The 15,832-nt window shown below is 34.3% G+C and overlaps 1 protein-coding gene and 1 long non-coding RNA gene across 2 annotated transcripts; one reads left to right on the top strand and one right to left on the bottom strand.

Moving 5' to 3' along the window:
* Positions 1-3,578: 3,578 nt before the first annotated feature.
* Positions 3,579-5,420, bottom strand: LOC123526674 (protein artichoke-like). The gene has a single exon (XM_045305921.2). It carries the CDS (start codon positions 5,418-5,420, stop codon positions 3,579-3,581), a length of 1,842 nt encoding a protein of 613 aa, XP_045161856.2.
* Positions 5,421-8,734: 3,314 nt separating this feature from the next.
* LOC128548388 (uncharacterized) lies at positions 8,735-12,840 on the top strand. The gene is made up of 2 exons (XR_008367003.1): positions 8,735-9,365; positions 10,031-12,840. It is a non-coding gene; the product is annotated as an uncharacterized LOC128548388 (long non-coding RNA).
* The last annotated feature ends 2,992 nt before the right edge of the window (positions 12,841-15,832 follow it).

The raw sequence follows: 15,832 nt of genomic DNA, 5'->3' as shown, positions 1-15,832 counted from the left end.
AATCCTGTTGAAAAACGGCGTTACAAACAAAATACGACTGTGAGAAGTTTCATTAAAATCTACATTGTAGAAAAAGTTATATTCGCGAAAATGTTATGAAAATTGTGATTTTCCCATAGACTCCCATTATGAAAACTGACGTGATGTTCTTATTTTTCAAATCAGTATAGCAAAAAATCAAGCACACGACCATATCTTTTTTATTTGCTGAATTCGGAAGTTTGGAAAAATCAGGCTTTAATCAAATTCTACATTGTAGAAAAAAATGTTGATCCGAACGTGCAGAACTACCTTAAAGCAAAGCTACCCAGCACTGCTATGTGTGTCCTTAAATGCAACTTCTGTTGCTTAAATTCTGCTGATTGAATACTTTTGTTACTCAAATTCTGGTGCTGTTACCTAAATGCTGCTTCTGTTTAAATGCTTCTGTTGTTACTTTACTTAAATGCTGCTGTCAGGTACAAATGAAAATGCATAATCTTAATTTGCAAATCCATCTTTAATGATCATGTTTCCTGGTCAGTAAAGTTAGTAAACATATACAGGCTAAATTAAAACGATTTAAGTAAATACACAAAGAAATTTACAAATCCCATCCAGTAGGTTTACTATGGCGTCGGGCGGACATTCAAATATTGACTTCATCGATGTCGTTTGGGTCAGTGGCTATTATTGTCTTTAAACCAAGTCGTGATAAAAAATATTATATCTCCTTGTATGACCTTAAATATGACCTAGGTGAAAATAATTTACCGTTTTGTGGATGTAAATAAAATGAAGAAAGTGTGTGAAAGCACTTTTGATGGCTTGATTATTTAATGTATGATTCATCTAATATTCTCTTTTAACTCTGGGATGAGTCATCATGATGTTATTAGGACAACATGATATGAAGAATGAAGTGGTGTGATGACGCATTTAAAAATTCCGTGATATCACTTGGTTAGTATGATGACCCATGGTTGTGAGAGATGCCGTCTGTGCCAATGCCCAACAAATATCTAAATACGCTTATAAATGAAATGTAGCCGAACACAGTTAAAAGCAGTAAATATCAAGGTAAAATCAATAAGTTAATATCTAAACACCGTATACATTTAACCCTGCATACAACATTAAAGAGGAAAGTATACAAAGTTTAAATCACAACATATACAGTTACAGGCTGGCGACGTATATGAAGTTGAAGCAAGGAGGTCGAACCGATGGACATGCGTGACTCCAGTATAGAAACAAAGAAACGGATACAAAGTTCCAAGAACCCAGCCTCTTGGAACAAAATCCAACTGCATTGCATGTATATATAAGTGAACGATATGCATGTATATTTCAAAACGTAGCCAAAGTAAAACAATAGGCAAAATAGAGAAAATAAACACATTGCGGAAAAATTGCGTCGCCGCCTTGGTAGTGGCAAGGGCACGTTAGGCGAGTTAAAACAAGTTAATTCTGCCCAAACTGTTTTTACCCCCATTAAATATCATATTCTCAGAGAGGTGCAGACAAAACTTAGGTTTATCACTTAAATTATATCTAAAAGTAACATATACCTTGTATCTTGAGGTTTAATGAATATCTAAAATGGTATTTATTTATGTAAATCATATATTATATGGGTGATTAAACGATGGCAATAATAGAAAATGAAAAAATGAAAAACATTTTCTTTGGTTCTTTCTGTTTATCAATATTTCCTTTAAAATCAGTTTACTTTCGACAATTTCGAAACACATACCATGACAGGAAGAAGGGTTCAGCTTCTTCGTAGAAGCTGAATGTCCATGAACATTGGACGTAACTTTGATACAGAGTAGTTATCATACTATTTGCTAAGACAAACTGATCTCGTTTTGGAATCTATATCAAAACGTACAGAGCAAATGCACTAGAAAGGGAGGAAAAACCGCGGCGACACTCCAGACTACAGCAAATTCAATTCAATTTGATACCAACAAATCGAGAATCAAATCACGAGAATATTACGTGAACATCATCATGTGCATTAAATGTTTATTTCTATAAAAAATGTTCAACCCCATTTATCGCGTAAACATCCTTAATTTCTTAAGTGGGTTTAGTCATACACATTATTGCTGCTCTAAATGAAGACATATCTACTTCAAAATATTAGCTAACAATTTATGCATTCTGTTAGTCCACTTTCCCTTTTATGGTCGTCTGTTATGGTGACGGTCTGAGACCTTTAACACAAGTTTTGTGTATACAGATAGCCTAACCACTATAGACTATTCATGATTATGAATATTTTCATATTTATTCTACATGTAAGTTCAATAGTAAAAAGTCCGTCTATTGTTTTTTGTTTGTTTTTTGTTGAATTTAACGTCAGACCTACACCATTAAAAATTATATGACTATCCATCTTTTCATGGAGGATCCAAGGTGCCACTCCGAACACTATATGGAACACCTGGGTAGAACCACCTGCTAGTTTCAAGTCAGGTGTATTGCTTCCTCACCGTAAAGCATTCTACACGTAAAGCGGGCTTTCGAACCCAGAGTGGTGAGGGAGAAGTGAGGAGGCATCTATGCTGGAAATTCATATTGAGAATGGACGTTATATATAGACTGGCTCCGTTCACTATATATGAAAATATAAAACATATAGCTGTAATATATCATATTAGAAGCTAATCTAATGCGGAGCTTACAATACACTCACTATTTAAATTAAATATTAGTGTGCAGAAAACATCGAAAATCTGTAAAATAACACATAGTTTCTCATATGATCAAATTGAATATGTAGGAAAGTATACTTCGAGAATTCTGCTAGTGTTACATAGTCACTCAAACTTAAAACAATCGCTTGACATACTCTGTGATAAAGCTTCTTTCTGGCAATTTAAATTATTACAGAATACATCGAAGTTGCAACATTTATCAAACAACAAAAAGCACAAATCTTATGTATCCATACAAGACACACATTAGATTATACCAGAAACCGACATTTCAAACCTGTAGAATAAACTGCTTTTCTAATTGTTACTATAACGAAAAAGCTACAAAAAATACATGCCTTTGTTTTTATTTTTCGGTGTTAAGTCACACCACAGTGTTCTGTAATAATTCCCTATTCTCGTGCGGAAGAATCTTAAAGTCCCTTCTGCTAATTGGAGGGACCGCAATTCGAATCAGCGATCTAATTCTCGCCGCAGAGTTTCTCCACGAGATAAAAAAACTTATGTCAATCCAAAGTTCAACTATAGATGTACATAAATTTTCCAGAGTTTAGTACGTACTGCCCATTTTCCACATCACAAAACCCTAGTTTCTTCTCGTACAAATCGTACGTGTTATTATCAGTATCACGGATCCTTATCACAATACTATCGGCTTTTTAACATAAATGCTTGGTCATACTCATTACACAGTGACACTAAGACTGAATTGTCTGTTAAATACTACAACAAAACGACTTTTCAGGAAGAGTGTATTTAGTCAGTAGTCTGGCGCCCGAGTGAAAATCCGGCCCTTCACAGACGGATCTCGTTTTCCCAATCATGTTTCGAATGTTCGTTCAGAGGGTCTAAACGTACTTATATACAAAATCGTCACTTACTGCTGTATGATAGAAATACTACAAACTGATGTGATTCAGCACCTTGTCTGATGAGTGCAACACGGTCTTCCATTTCCAGTTTGTACTGCCGACGACGACGGCGGTATCGCATTACCAATGCCAAAATCATAACTGTTGCGATTGTAAAAACAACAGCAATACATGACATTATTATCACTTTTGGCTTGTTGCAAATTATTTGAACATTGTCTATAACATTTTGATCTATTCCAACTTTGTCGGCATTCTCATCCAGACATTCCAGTGCAGAGAAACCTTTAACCACAGACTCTGAATGAACGAGCCATTTTATAGAGGAAAGGGAGTCACAACTTGAACAATTGATTGGATTTCCATTCAGAATTAGCAAACGCTCCATCGTTGAATTATTTCTTCTGTTATTTGTATTTAGTAAACTACTAAGTCTAGCCATCGAAGCAGCATTGAGTATTTTTATCATATTTCCTGCCAAATTAACCATTTTAACTTTCTTCAGTCTTTCTACATCAAATGACACTTGCGTTAGCAAATTATTCGATAAATCAATTATTTCCATTTGAGAATTATATCTAAAAATATCACGTGGCAAATGTGTAAGGTGATTGCCAGCCAGATTAACATAACTTAACTGTGTTAAGTTGCGGAAGACATTACTAAACATATCGGCATCCTCGATCATCATATCATTCAGGTGATTGTTTGATATGTCAATATGTGCCAGTAATGTAAAACTTGACAATAACTCTGGTCGAAGATAGCGAATATTGCAGCTTGACAAGTCAATTGATTCTAATTTTGACTTCCGCGAGACAACTTTTATATCCAGTCTTTCAAAATTGTTGTCTCTTAATACTAGTGTTCTAAGATTGAATCTGCTTATACTAAATATGTGCACTGAAACGTTTTTAATTAAGATTCTAGTCTGTTTTGGTGTTAATCCCGATAAATTTATATGTTCAATGTTTGATAGTAGTCTTATCGGTGTCCAGTTAAGGTCGAACGGTATGAATATGTTGGAAAAAATCTTTGTCGTAGGACCGCGATCTGGGAAGGCCGTTGATGGTAATATTATGTAACTTGCATCTATATATTTCAGATTACGACAATACCGGGCTACATGGTCATGTGTATAATCGCTTAACATCATTTTTGATATGTTGACATATTCCAACGTCGCACAGTTTTCTGCAAATGATGTTATATTCATGAACAATATTTGCATTGAGCTGATATCAAGTTCTTTTAACTTTTTGTTTGAAATAAGTTTGAAAAATTTGTCAGTGAGCCTGTTCCCATTACGGAAGCTATTCAATAGTGATAGATTAAGACTTTGTAAGTTAGGCACAGCTTCACCGTCGTTCAAAGCAGTTATTAGGTTATCGATATCAAATCGGCGACAACCTGACAAATCCAGAAGTTTTAAATTAGGGAGTCCTCTGAGCGTCTCCGGTGTAAACTCAACAGAACTTGATATACTTATGTGCAATTTTTCAAGGTTCTTTAATCCATCAAAACACAAGGAATCGAATTTTTCCACAGTATCATGGTTTTGAGTCCACCGTCTTTCTGAAGAAATTTCTAATTCTTTTACTTTTCCCCACTTATCCGATGAAAACGTTCCCTTTTCTATGATTCTGCCAGGCACATATATATTAATAAGATGAACTGACTTCACTCCGTCTGGAATATCACTTGGTATGAACTTACAAATAAGTTCTGAGCCACTTTTTCTGCATACATGTTCTGACAAATCTTTGCTAATCGAGTCACAATTTCGATTGAAGTAGGTAAATCCAAATAATAATAAATAGAATGAATCTATTTGCATCTTCATCTTCAGATTGACCACATAAACAAGGTGTATATTTCATTAAATTTGCATTTCTGTTAAATTGTAACATATCGTGCACAATCCAAGTTACACTGTTACCAACAGAAATGCACAATAAAGTAAAATACTTAGTCCAAATTCCTCTTTTAAAATGCTGCGTAAAACGTTTACATTAGTGCAAGGTTTATTGCGAGTACTTAAGTGATGTAAATCAGGAAATCAGCACTCTTAAACAGTATGACCTTTTCACCTTGCTTTGTGTAAATTAAGATGAAGTTTGTTTACATTTAAATCATCGGTTCAATATCTTCTTAAATACGATACAATAAGTAAAACTATTAAGCGGGCTATTTAATAAATATTGCAAATGCTTAAATATTTTTAAGAAATATTAAATAGATCTTAAGGTAAGACTGCTTTTACATTGTTTTTCATGAAACAACCCGTGAAACACGGACATGTATGAGTATTGCATAACATTATAATTTTTGTCAATGTGTACATTTGCTCTGTTTAAGAGTACAACGCATAAAAGGAGTCACTTTAGATCTAATAAAAACTTCATCTTTAAGCTATGAATATGAATCAAAATTATCCTTTCAGTTGTTCGAGTTGTTCATTCAATCTGCAAGTCCTTCTCTATCAAACTTACATTCTACTGAACATTTTCATAACCCTGTCTAATTTCAAGATTGTTCTAGAAATTATTTGCAAATTTTTCTGTGACATCTTTTTCGTTTTTGTTTGATGTGACGTCACATCGACACAATTATAGGTCATATGTCGACTTTCCGACTTTTTTAGGTGGAGCCCCCCCCCCCCCCCCCCCGGGGGGGGGGGGGGCCTAAAAGAATGGTTGTTGCAAGCATTTGTCTCGCATATCCTTGATTTCTTCGTTACTTTATGGTAGAATGGTAGAATATACAACATGCCTTTAAGTCTGTTATTGATTGAAAAACTTTTCACTTATGTACTTACTTGATCTGTTTCTAATGGTTGTATCGAGTATCTTAGTGAATCTGTACGGTCGTTTGAAATCCATTCCCATTAACTTCAATATATACTTAGTCGTTTATTGAGTACATGTGACTTTGGCCCCAAACTGGGCCCCAATAGATGAAAAAATAAAAACGTTCCGTAAAAAAAAAAAAAAGACAAAGTCAGTAAATTTTGCCTTTAACTGTTCGTAAATGACAACACTTAGCCTTGCAGAGCTTTTAAATGCGTTGATAACGGAAATTTTGGACAATATATTTTGATTATAAAACTGTTCAGCCTGTAGAGAAGAGCTTGAACTATAACGGTTTTACATTTTTTTAAGTGAAGATCAAACATACAGCAGAATTCAAATGCATTTATTTGAGCCGCGCCATGAGAAAACCAACATAGTGGGTTTGCGACCAGCATGGATCCAGACCAGCCTGCGCATCCAGGCTTTCAATGTCTATTGCAATTAAATAAACTGTTAGCGTACAGCATGTATCCTGACCAGACTGCGCGGATGCGCAGGCTGGTCTGAATCCATGCTGGTCGCAAACCCACTATTTTGATTTTCTCATCGCGGGGCTCATTTAAGCATTAGTTCAAATAAAGTTTTTTTCCATAAAATAAAAAAAAAATAAACTATAGTTAAACGAAACAATGTGAATTTCCGTCTCACATTTTTAATAAAAATATCCCGTTTGGTAGCTCCACGGTTGACACTTATTATCCCCGGGAATTTCAGCCAAATACAACTTATAGATAGGATACTTAGTATTGCATCCTTGTTTTTGGATTTGCATGTCACTATACATAACAAAATTATTCATAAGAGGAGATTATTTCCATTAAATATAATTGTACATTTCCCTCATTTTCGGTGCAGATTTACCTCGTACAACATCTTATGGAACATACAAATATTTTTTTTTTCAATCCATTGAAACATAAAGAATCAAATTTCTCATAATATCACGGTTTGACGTCTAGCTTTTTCCCGAAGAAACTTCTAGCTATTTAACTTTTACCCAGTTCGTCGATGAAAACGACCTTTTTTCATGTACTGCTTGATGAATCTTCGTCAAACTTTGTCCGTAGCATCGCCTAATCCTGTTTAAATATGGACACTTGGCCCCTTTCAAGAGCCATTGGAGATGACTTAAAAAAATGTTTAAACGACTTCTCATGAATCGCTCAATGGATCTTCATCATAATTGTAAATTCATTCTTCAAAATTCTTCAAATAGGGCAATGCGCCTCTTTTAGTGACCGCTATAGCTAAGAATAGAAACGCTTTATTAATAAACGACTTCTTCTCATGAGAGGAGCTTCATCTTTTCTGAATCATCACTGCAATATCCTCTTCCGAATTTTATCAAATGAAAACACTTAGCCCCTTTCAAGTTCACTCGAGCTAACATAATCTCTTGTAAGCAATTGTAAGCAACTTCCCGGAAGCTTCTCCTGACAGATCTTCATCAAACTTGTCATAATAAGTTTTTCTTTTAATCTTGTTCAAAGGAGGTTACTCTAACACTGTTAGTGCCTGTTCATAAACCGCATGATATATCGTCACTTAACCCTCAAGTTTGTTTGAATAATTATGCATGTTTAGGCTGTCAAAGCATAAAATAGGAAATGAGCTGCTTAAGGGATGTTCACTTAACTTGGCTAGAAACAAATGGTAACAAGGTACAGTTACCTGCCCTTCGTTACCCAACTAAAGGAAGTGTATCCGAGAGAAAAGAGGTCCCTCATTTCATGATGGATTTGATTGTAAATAGATATTCTGAGCTTCTGAAAGTAGCCAAATTTTATAGATCTGATGTAAACGAAGAGAAAGGGGTAAAAAAATCTGGAAAATCATGGTTTCTTGTGCAAATGACTGTCTGCGGATTTGTACAAAAAGTAGGCTGGACCGCTTCACTTTGTAAAAATGCAATACAGTATTCATTCTGACAGATGTGAGGAGAAAAGTAGCAGGTCAACAGTCACTTCAAAGTGATTTTTGTGTTTCTCTTGGATAGATTTCTAAAGAGAAGGTATTTGCATCTGTCTTCAGAACATTGTGTCAAAGCCTTGCATTGATATATTTGTATGTAACCCTATGGGAAATTAATTGTACTTTGGGGCCTGATATGATGGAAACTATCAGAAAGTAAATTGTCAATATACTTGTCATTTTTCATTATACAAGGCTAAAATGTTGACAGTAAATGGCTGGTAAGCATAGAAATCTGGTAAATATTTAGATTAATCATTACATTTGCTGAAATTGCTTAAGTTTGGGTGAAAAGTATATGTACTTGAAAAATGTGAAAAATCCTACTTTCAGTTTACATATTTCTGGATATTTTCTAATTTTGCGGGTTTTCATGCATGAAATGCATTTTTATAAGTTCTTTGTTTGAAACCGGTATGCGTTAAACAGAATGGGGTATTACAAATGCCGCGATGTGATATTTTCTTGATTTTTTAGAAATTTGAGCTGCGGCCGAGGAAATCTGACCTTAAGTCAGATATGTATTTTTTCTATTCTTGTTTACATTAAATTGCTCATTTGGTCACTTGAATTAACACAGTACACACAGTCTGAATAGAAAAATATGTGTAAGCATGATATGTGCAAGAAAAATCAGTTCAAGGACTTGAAAATTGAGCAGATTAGGCCTGAAATTAGCATATTTTAACTGATTTTGAAGGAAAACAGGCAGATTTTCACACACTAGACTTGCATATTGGTTTCCTCAATGCTTAATTGAGCATAAATCATGATATCTGAGGTCCTGGATTGTATATTTACTTATTTTGTTGGATGTCTTACACTTTTAGTACCTGAAAACCTGAAATGAGAGCGCTCGGACAATGTGAAGTTTGTCGCATAGACGGGGATTGACCGCCTTTGTACATATATGTCTGCAGCTTTCACAGATTTGACCGAAGACAATTGTTCGGTGTTGTGAATAGGTAAATAATTCCTTTTTAGATGCTTTTAATTTAGATCAGGTACTTTCTGAGATTTTGTAAAATTTAATAGACTTCGTTTAATTGCACCCGCAAGCGAAAAAAAAGCTAGAAAATAGAAATGTAGTGGAATAACATTATCTCAGCCAGTTTTGCCATAATGACTACTTTGTACACCATGTGTGGTAGTGAGATCACATTTATAATCAGTTACCATGAAATTTGACAGGAATTTGTACATGGTAGTTGATGCTGTACTGTGTATTCCCAGTGTGAATACTCAGTACAGATTGTAGCTAATTTTATCTGAAAACAGTAAACATTGTTTCAGATCTAGCAGTCACTAAAGCAAGGAGACTGGACAGACTGCTTTGTGATTGATAGTTTTGTTATTCAGATTGTTTGTTATGACACATTTTACATGTATAAGACTTGAATTTGAGGTTTTATATTACATTATCATGTGATTATGACAGTTTCAGTATGGGGAAAGGAGATTGTGATATAAATATCCATAGAAAAGGTGCTTTGATGGGCACTTCTTTTGCATTTCTCACTTTCTTTGCAGTCAGATTGTTTTGAAATTATAGTTTGCACATACATACAATCATGTAAACTGATTAAGTATTCATTCTAAGAAATTATGACTAGCTTGACTCATATTTCAGATGTTGTTCGGCGCAGGCCTTCCAGTCACACCGAAGATCCTGGTTCGATCGCACGAAGGGTCACTTCCATTGATATTATTCACCGGAAAAATTAGGAGCACCAGTTGTAGTTTCTCAGGTTGATATTTATTAAGGTTTTTGCAGAAATTTAGCCAGTTTGGAACATTCAGCAGGCAGTGATGTACTCTAAAATCATTATTTATTGAGATAGGGGCTGTTTTTGTCAGAAAGCTCAGCTGTGATACACAATGTAAGATTTTGTGTAGTGTAAATGGTCATGGTGTGTCTGTTTCATGTAGAGAGTGCACTGAATGCCTATAAACTGTAAGATTTGAGTGAAATATTAATTCCAGAAAGACTCATAAGCTTTCTAGGAAGCTCACATATTGGACTTTTCAGAGCTGTTTGGCTCATTTTACCTAGGGTAGCCATAAATGAATGATCACTGAAAAGTATATGACACATATATGTACAAAAGCTATTCATTCTCATATTTGCCACATACTGGGCTGCTTTAAAAGGGCAAATTTGACAGTTACAGGATTTTTCTTAGTTCACATTTTACTTTTTCGTGTGAGTAGACTACGCGTTTTGACGTGCTTTTTGTAATATGAATAGTTTTCCTTAAAATTGAAACAGTGATATTGTAATCAGACTTGAAGTGGCTCTTAATTTGGATAGATGTATAATAAGGAAACATGCCTTTTTTTATTTTGGGTGAAAATCTCATCAAACAAAAAAGTTATAGTATTTTGTGTTTGTTTTCATCTGAAAAGTATGCGAAATTTTTTTGGCTCAGATTTGACCGATACCATGTGTAACATTGGAAGCAGTCAAATTTTAGTGCATAGCTCAACAAAGGTGTAACTTTCAGATTTAATTTGCTATACATCTGAGATTGTACTGGTAAAATATTTTTTAGTTTGAAGAGACAAATAGGTCTAAATTGGTAACAAGGTACAGTTACCTGCCCTTCGTTACCCAACTAAAGGAAGTGTATCCGAGAGAAAAGAGGTCCCTCATTTCATGATGGATTTGATTGTAAATAGATATTCTGAGCTTCTGAATGTAGCCAAATTTTATAGATCTGATGTAAATGAAGAGAAAGGGGTAAAAAAAATCTGAAAAATCATGGTTTCTTGTGCAAATGACTGTCTGCGGATTTGTACAAAAAGTAGGCTGGACCGCTTCACTTTGTAAAAATGCAATACAGTATTCATTCTGACAGATGTGAGGAGAAAAGTAGCAGGTCAACAGGTCACTTCAAAGTGATTTTTGTGTTTCTCTTGGATAGATTTCTAAAGAGAAGGTATTTGCATTTGTCTTCAGAACATTGTGTCAAAGCCTTGCATTGATATATTTGTATGTTACCCTATGGGAAATTAATTGTACTTTGGGGCCAAATTCAACAGGACAAGGTATTCCTCAGAGCCACTTAAGCCTTCTAGTATTTGGGCCTCTTATTTATTCAACGTTCTCCACCAGATTTCAAAAAGTCATGAAAGCATAGATAAATGTCTACCATTTACAAAGTTTAACGAGCTAATTTTGACAAAAGAAAAGAATTTACACATCTTGTCATATCTTGGTAATAAACCTTTTTTCGTTTAGACATTGTGACCATATATCATATATATGAAAAGTTAAAATCTACAACTCCATATCCTTATAAATGAAATGTTGTTTTCTTTGTTAAAACGAATAAATTATGTGCATTTTTGTGACTTTTTAAAAATTGGTACAAGTCGTGAGGTGAATGAAATAATGTCCTTGCATAATTTGATTTTTGTGAAATATTGACATGTTATTAACAATGCATGTGTCGGCATGTGTAACACATTAGCCATATGTACGTTAAGAATTATGGCAATTATCGCCAAAATTAGAGGCAGCGTTACGATGGCTGTTCAAAAATAACGTCTGCTGTCAAAAGCCACCTTTTGTGTATAGTGCAATGTGAGATATATGATTGTAATTTGCAACTGTCATATATTTTTGTTACATTTTTTTGACACGCGAAGTACGTAGAACGTTTTAATTACCATAGCTACTCATAACCGGCGCAGTCGCTTTTTCATCTGTAATGATTTGAATTAGACCGCTAATGTTCGCACTGATTGTCCACTTGTTTACCTGAAGATACACCAAAAAGCAGCACAACTTCATATATACACCGGACGAGAGAAGTGGAAAAACACAACGTTTGAACTAAGTGAGAATTGCTGTTGATAATGCACGTAAAGTCGTCATTGGCTTGCATAGATAATAAGACATTTGCTAAGTTATGAAATTTATAAACTAATGAAGCAGACGCCATGACAATTTTCGGTCACCTGTGTCTTGATATTGAAGTGTTAGAAACGTTTCGTAAATGGCCTAGAATAACTAAAAGACAGCGAAGGTCTAGAGAGAAAAAAATACGTGATTCGACGTTAACGTCAATCTATAACGCCTTTGTTCATGGTGCGCACCTATTCTGAGTTGCTTTGTGTAAGTGTTCATACTGCTTTCAGTATTCGAACCAAACAACTTCTTATGACCTAGGTATTTTTTATTAAGATTAACAAAAGAAACATGCAAAAATAAATTTATGCAAACTTAAAGAAAGCAGCTAATGAAGTCAAAACGTCGTTAACGTCGTTGAAATATGATCACCGTGCGCCAGGTTAATGTAAATGACTTTCGTCGAGGAGGCGTAAGTCCTGATTATAATATCATAATCACGTCCAATTCGTAGTGAAGTTAGAAGCAACATTGCGAATCATGATGGTGTATTTCTTGTTTTGCTTCAATAAAGTATATAAATGTTAGAGACAAAGTCTACGTTATTTATGAACATTCCTAGTCAAAGTTCCAATAAGTATATAGTTTATGCAAAGTGAATAGAGAATAAAATCTTTGAAAGGTTTCTTTGGATGCATAAAGCTCAACCAAGCAACAGCGGACTCGGTTTAATGACTCTGTTTATGAGAGGTAATGAATGTGTTAGACACCTCACGTACACCAACCTCCACTATAAGTTTATTAAATGGAATTCTATGGCATGACAAATATAGTAACACTGCGTGCAAGAACGTGGAGACTTAAAACGACACTTACAGATTGATGTTGTGTTTTATTAAATAAACACTTCTGTGAACCTTCCTCAAAATGGCGAAAAACGAACTGAAAGGACTATGTCAGTTTTTTTGGGATAATGAAAGTAAAGAGAAACTACTGGTTATCGTCCAGCCGACAAATGAAATTTGAAGCCATGGTAAAGGTTGATACTAAAATAAGGCAGTCAGGGATCAACGCTATGAAAGAAGAAATTGCCCCTTTAATGCACTTTTGCAACTTGACGATCTTGAACAGAACGGTCGTCGATCGTGTTTAGACTTTTCAGGTATTCCTGGTTTAAATTTGGATGCGACTGAAAATGTCAAATGTCGAAAAAGAGTTCTAGATCATACATACAAAATCATTGACAAGTGTCATCTCAATTAAGGGCAGATTAAAATAAGACAATTACAGCACCAAATCGATTGCAAACTTCACTTAAAGTATTGGACCCCTAATAGTAATGTTTTAAAAATGGCATTTGCTTGGTATATTCTTAAAGTTGACCATGTTTCGCACTGTGTTGCAAATTTTAAACAACTTTTACCGTGCCGTTTTTTGTAAATTTTGTATAATTTATGGTATTTCCTCAAGCTAAAGTAGAAACAAATTTCAATGTGATGGACTTTATCTAAAACGTTTGCAGAGAATTCATTACAGCATTAATTTAATTAAGGAACATCAAAATATTTCTAAACAATTATAAAAACAAAATAAAACTGAAAATACCATTTTTTCTAGGGTATCTGAAGTAAACAGATTTAATGAGACAGAAGTCTAACTCCAACATTGAAAAATTAAGGTCGAATCCTGTTGGTCTGTTTTGAATTTTGCTCATTTCATTCAAAAATAACCTTGGGGCAGAAGTTAACCCTACCTGCATTTCTTCCACAATATGTTATCTAAAGAATGAAGGCAAAATAGAGAACTTTTACCGCATGTAACTCAATATTTTTAAAGATGTCTAACTCTGCCTCTCTTGATTCAGAGGTAAATTCACTTTGAACATCAAGAAATCGCATATAAAATGAAAAGTTTCCACTTTTTTTACAACACATCCATAATAAGTCTTAAAAGAAGCAAAAACATACTAGAAAAAAAAAGAAAATAAGGAAAAAAATTTGGCCCCAGTAGGGCTTGAACCTACGCGGTCCTGAAAATTGCAGTCAAAGTAAGTTTATTGTTGGAATTGAATACTCTTCAAAAAGGAGGTACTGTATTACAGGTCCAATACTTAATATTCTGAACTTAAGCGTCTAGTATTTATATGCAAGCAGAAAGGCTTTCAGTAGAGGCATATTCGTCAAGGGAAACCTGACATAACGCAGGAAAAGCATTGCCTATGAAGCCCGTCAGCTGGTACGTGTCAAAAGACACAAAAACTATGGCTTGCTTTCTGCAAAGTGTTTGCTGCAATGCATTGATGACAATCAAAAGAAAGGATGACATTGTCAGGAATATGCTAGACATGGACTCAATCCTGCACGTTACTGAATGCGGCCCGCCAATATTCAGATAAAGAAAAACCGCCAAATAGTACGTGTATTTTAAAATAGTGATGATTTTGTATATAACTTCACAATAATTCTTTCAATATCAATTACATATTTCAATTATCTTTCCGTAAATTAGACGCTGAATGCTCACTTTTGTAAGGTACAAATTAAATTATAGATAACACTCCGATCTTCTGGAATCCATGTATTTACTTTTGAAATTAATATAGAAATATCTTCCCGAAATTCTTATGAATCTTGACACAATTTCGGCTCTATAACATTAACATCCCATCTGGAAGTCTGCAGTAATTAATACATTGCATACTGGTCATAGCCAATAATAGTATGCAACACAATATAACATGCATTTTGACATGCATACTCAACACTAAACATCATTTGCACTTCGGGCATCAATATACATATATATTGATACATTCGGCCGAACGCAAAAATGACTGGATATCTCTTGAATACAAACGATCCGCTGAATGTAATTACTTTCCAATGCAGTTAAACATGCTTTTAAGGATGTACGAACTTTTTCAGAACATTCGCCATTTTGAAAAAAAAATATCCTTACTACACCTGGTATTTGGGAACCTAACACTATTCATTCCGTAAAGTGCCTTGGAACTTTTTTTTTGTTGTGATCTTGGAACGATCATAGATTATCAACAAAAGAAAGTTCCCACAAACCAGGTATTAGTAGATATATATTTATACATAACATATATATCTGACCTGAAATCCAGACAAAATTAACTGGAATATTATATGTTTCATGAAGTACCCTCACTTTTTCAATATTTCTTAATTTCAAAGATGTTTAAACAGTGGATGAAGAAAATTCACTGAAATGAAAACAATTGCTGTCACCTGTGCCTTTTCTCCTCTTATTTGTTTTAGAAACTTATGTTTTTCAAAGCTCACATAGTATGCGAAAATTCTTAATTAAAGAAAAAAAATGATCTTACATCCTTAAAGGGGCTCACAATTCATAAATTTGTAATATAAAATAAGATACTTTACAGCAAACGGAATAGCTGGCCTTTGTCATAGAATGAGAAATGAACACGTCTAGAACGGCGGAAGTTTACTGCCAGAATATTTCAACTTTCATTTTCCTAAATAAAATCACGTGGTAAACAAGACCCGTGTTTTCCAAACTGATTAAAATAATATATTAACGCTACGCATAGGA

Source organism: Mercenaria mercenaria, chromosome 14 (assembly GCF_021730395.1).
Source record: "Mercenaria mercenaria strain notata chromosome 14, MADL_Memer_1, whole genome shotgun sequence".
In the NCBI taxonomy this organism is placed as follows: Eukaryota; Metazoa; Mollusca; class Bivalvia; order Venerida; family Veneridae; genus Mercenaria; species Mercenaria mercenaria.
This window is presented reverse-complemented; position numbering and strand designations above follow the sequence as displayed.

Coding starts and splice junctions, on each gene's coding strand:
- LOC123526674 (XM_045305921.2), bottom strand. CDS start 5,420: ATGAAGATGCAAATAGATTCATTCTATTTATTATTATTTGGATTTACC.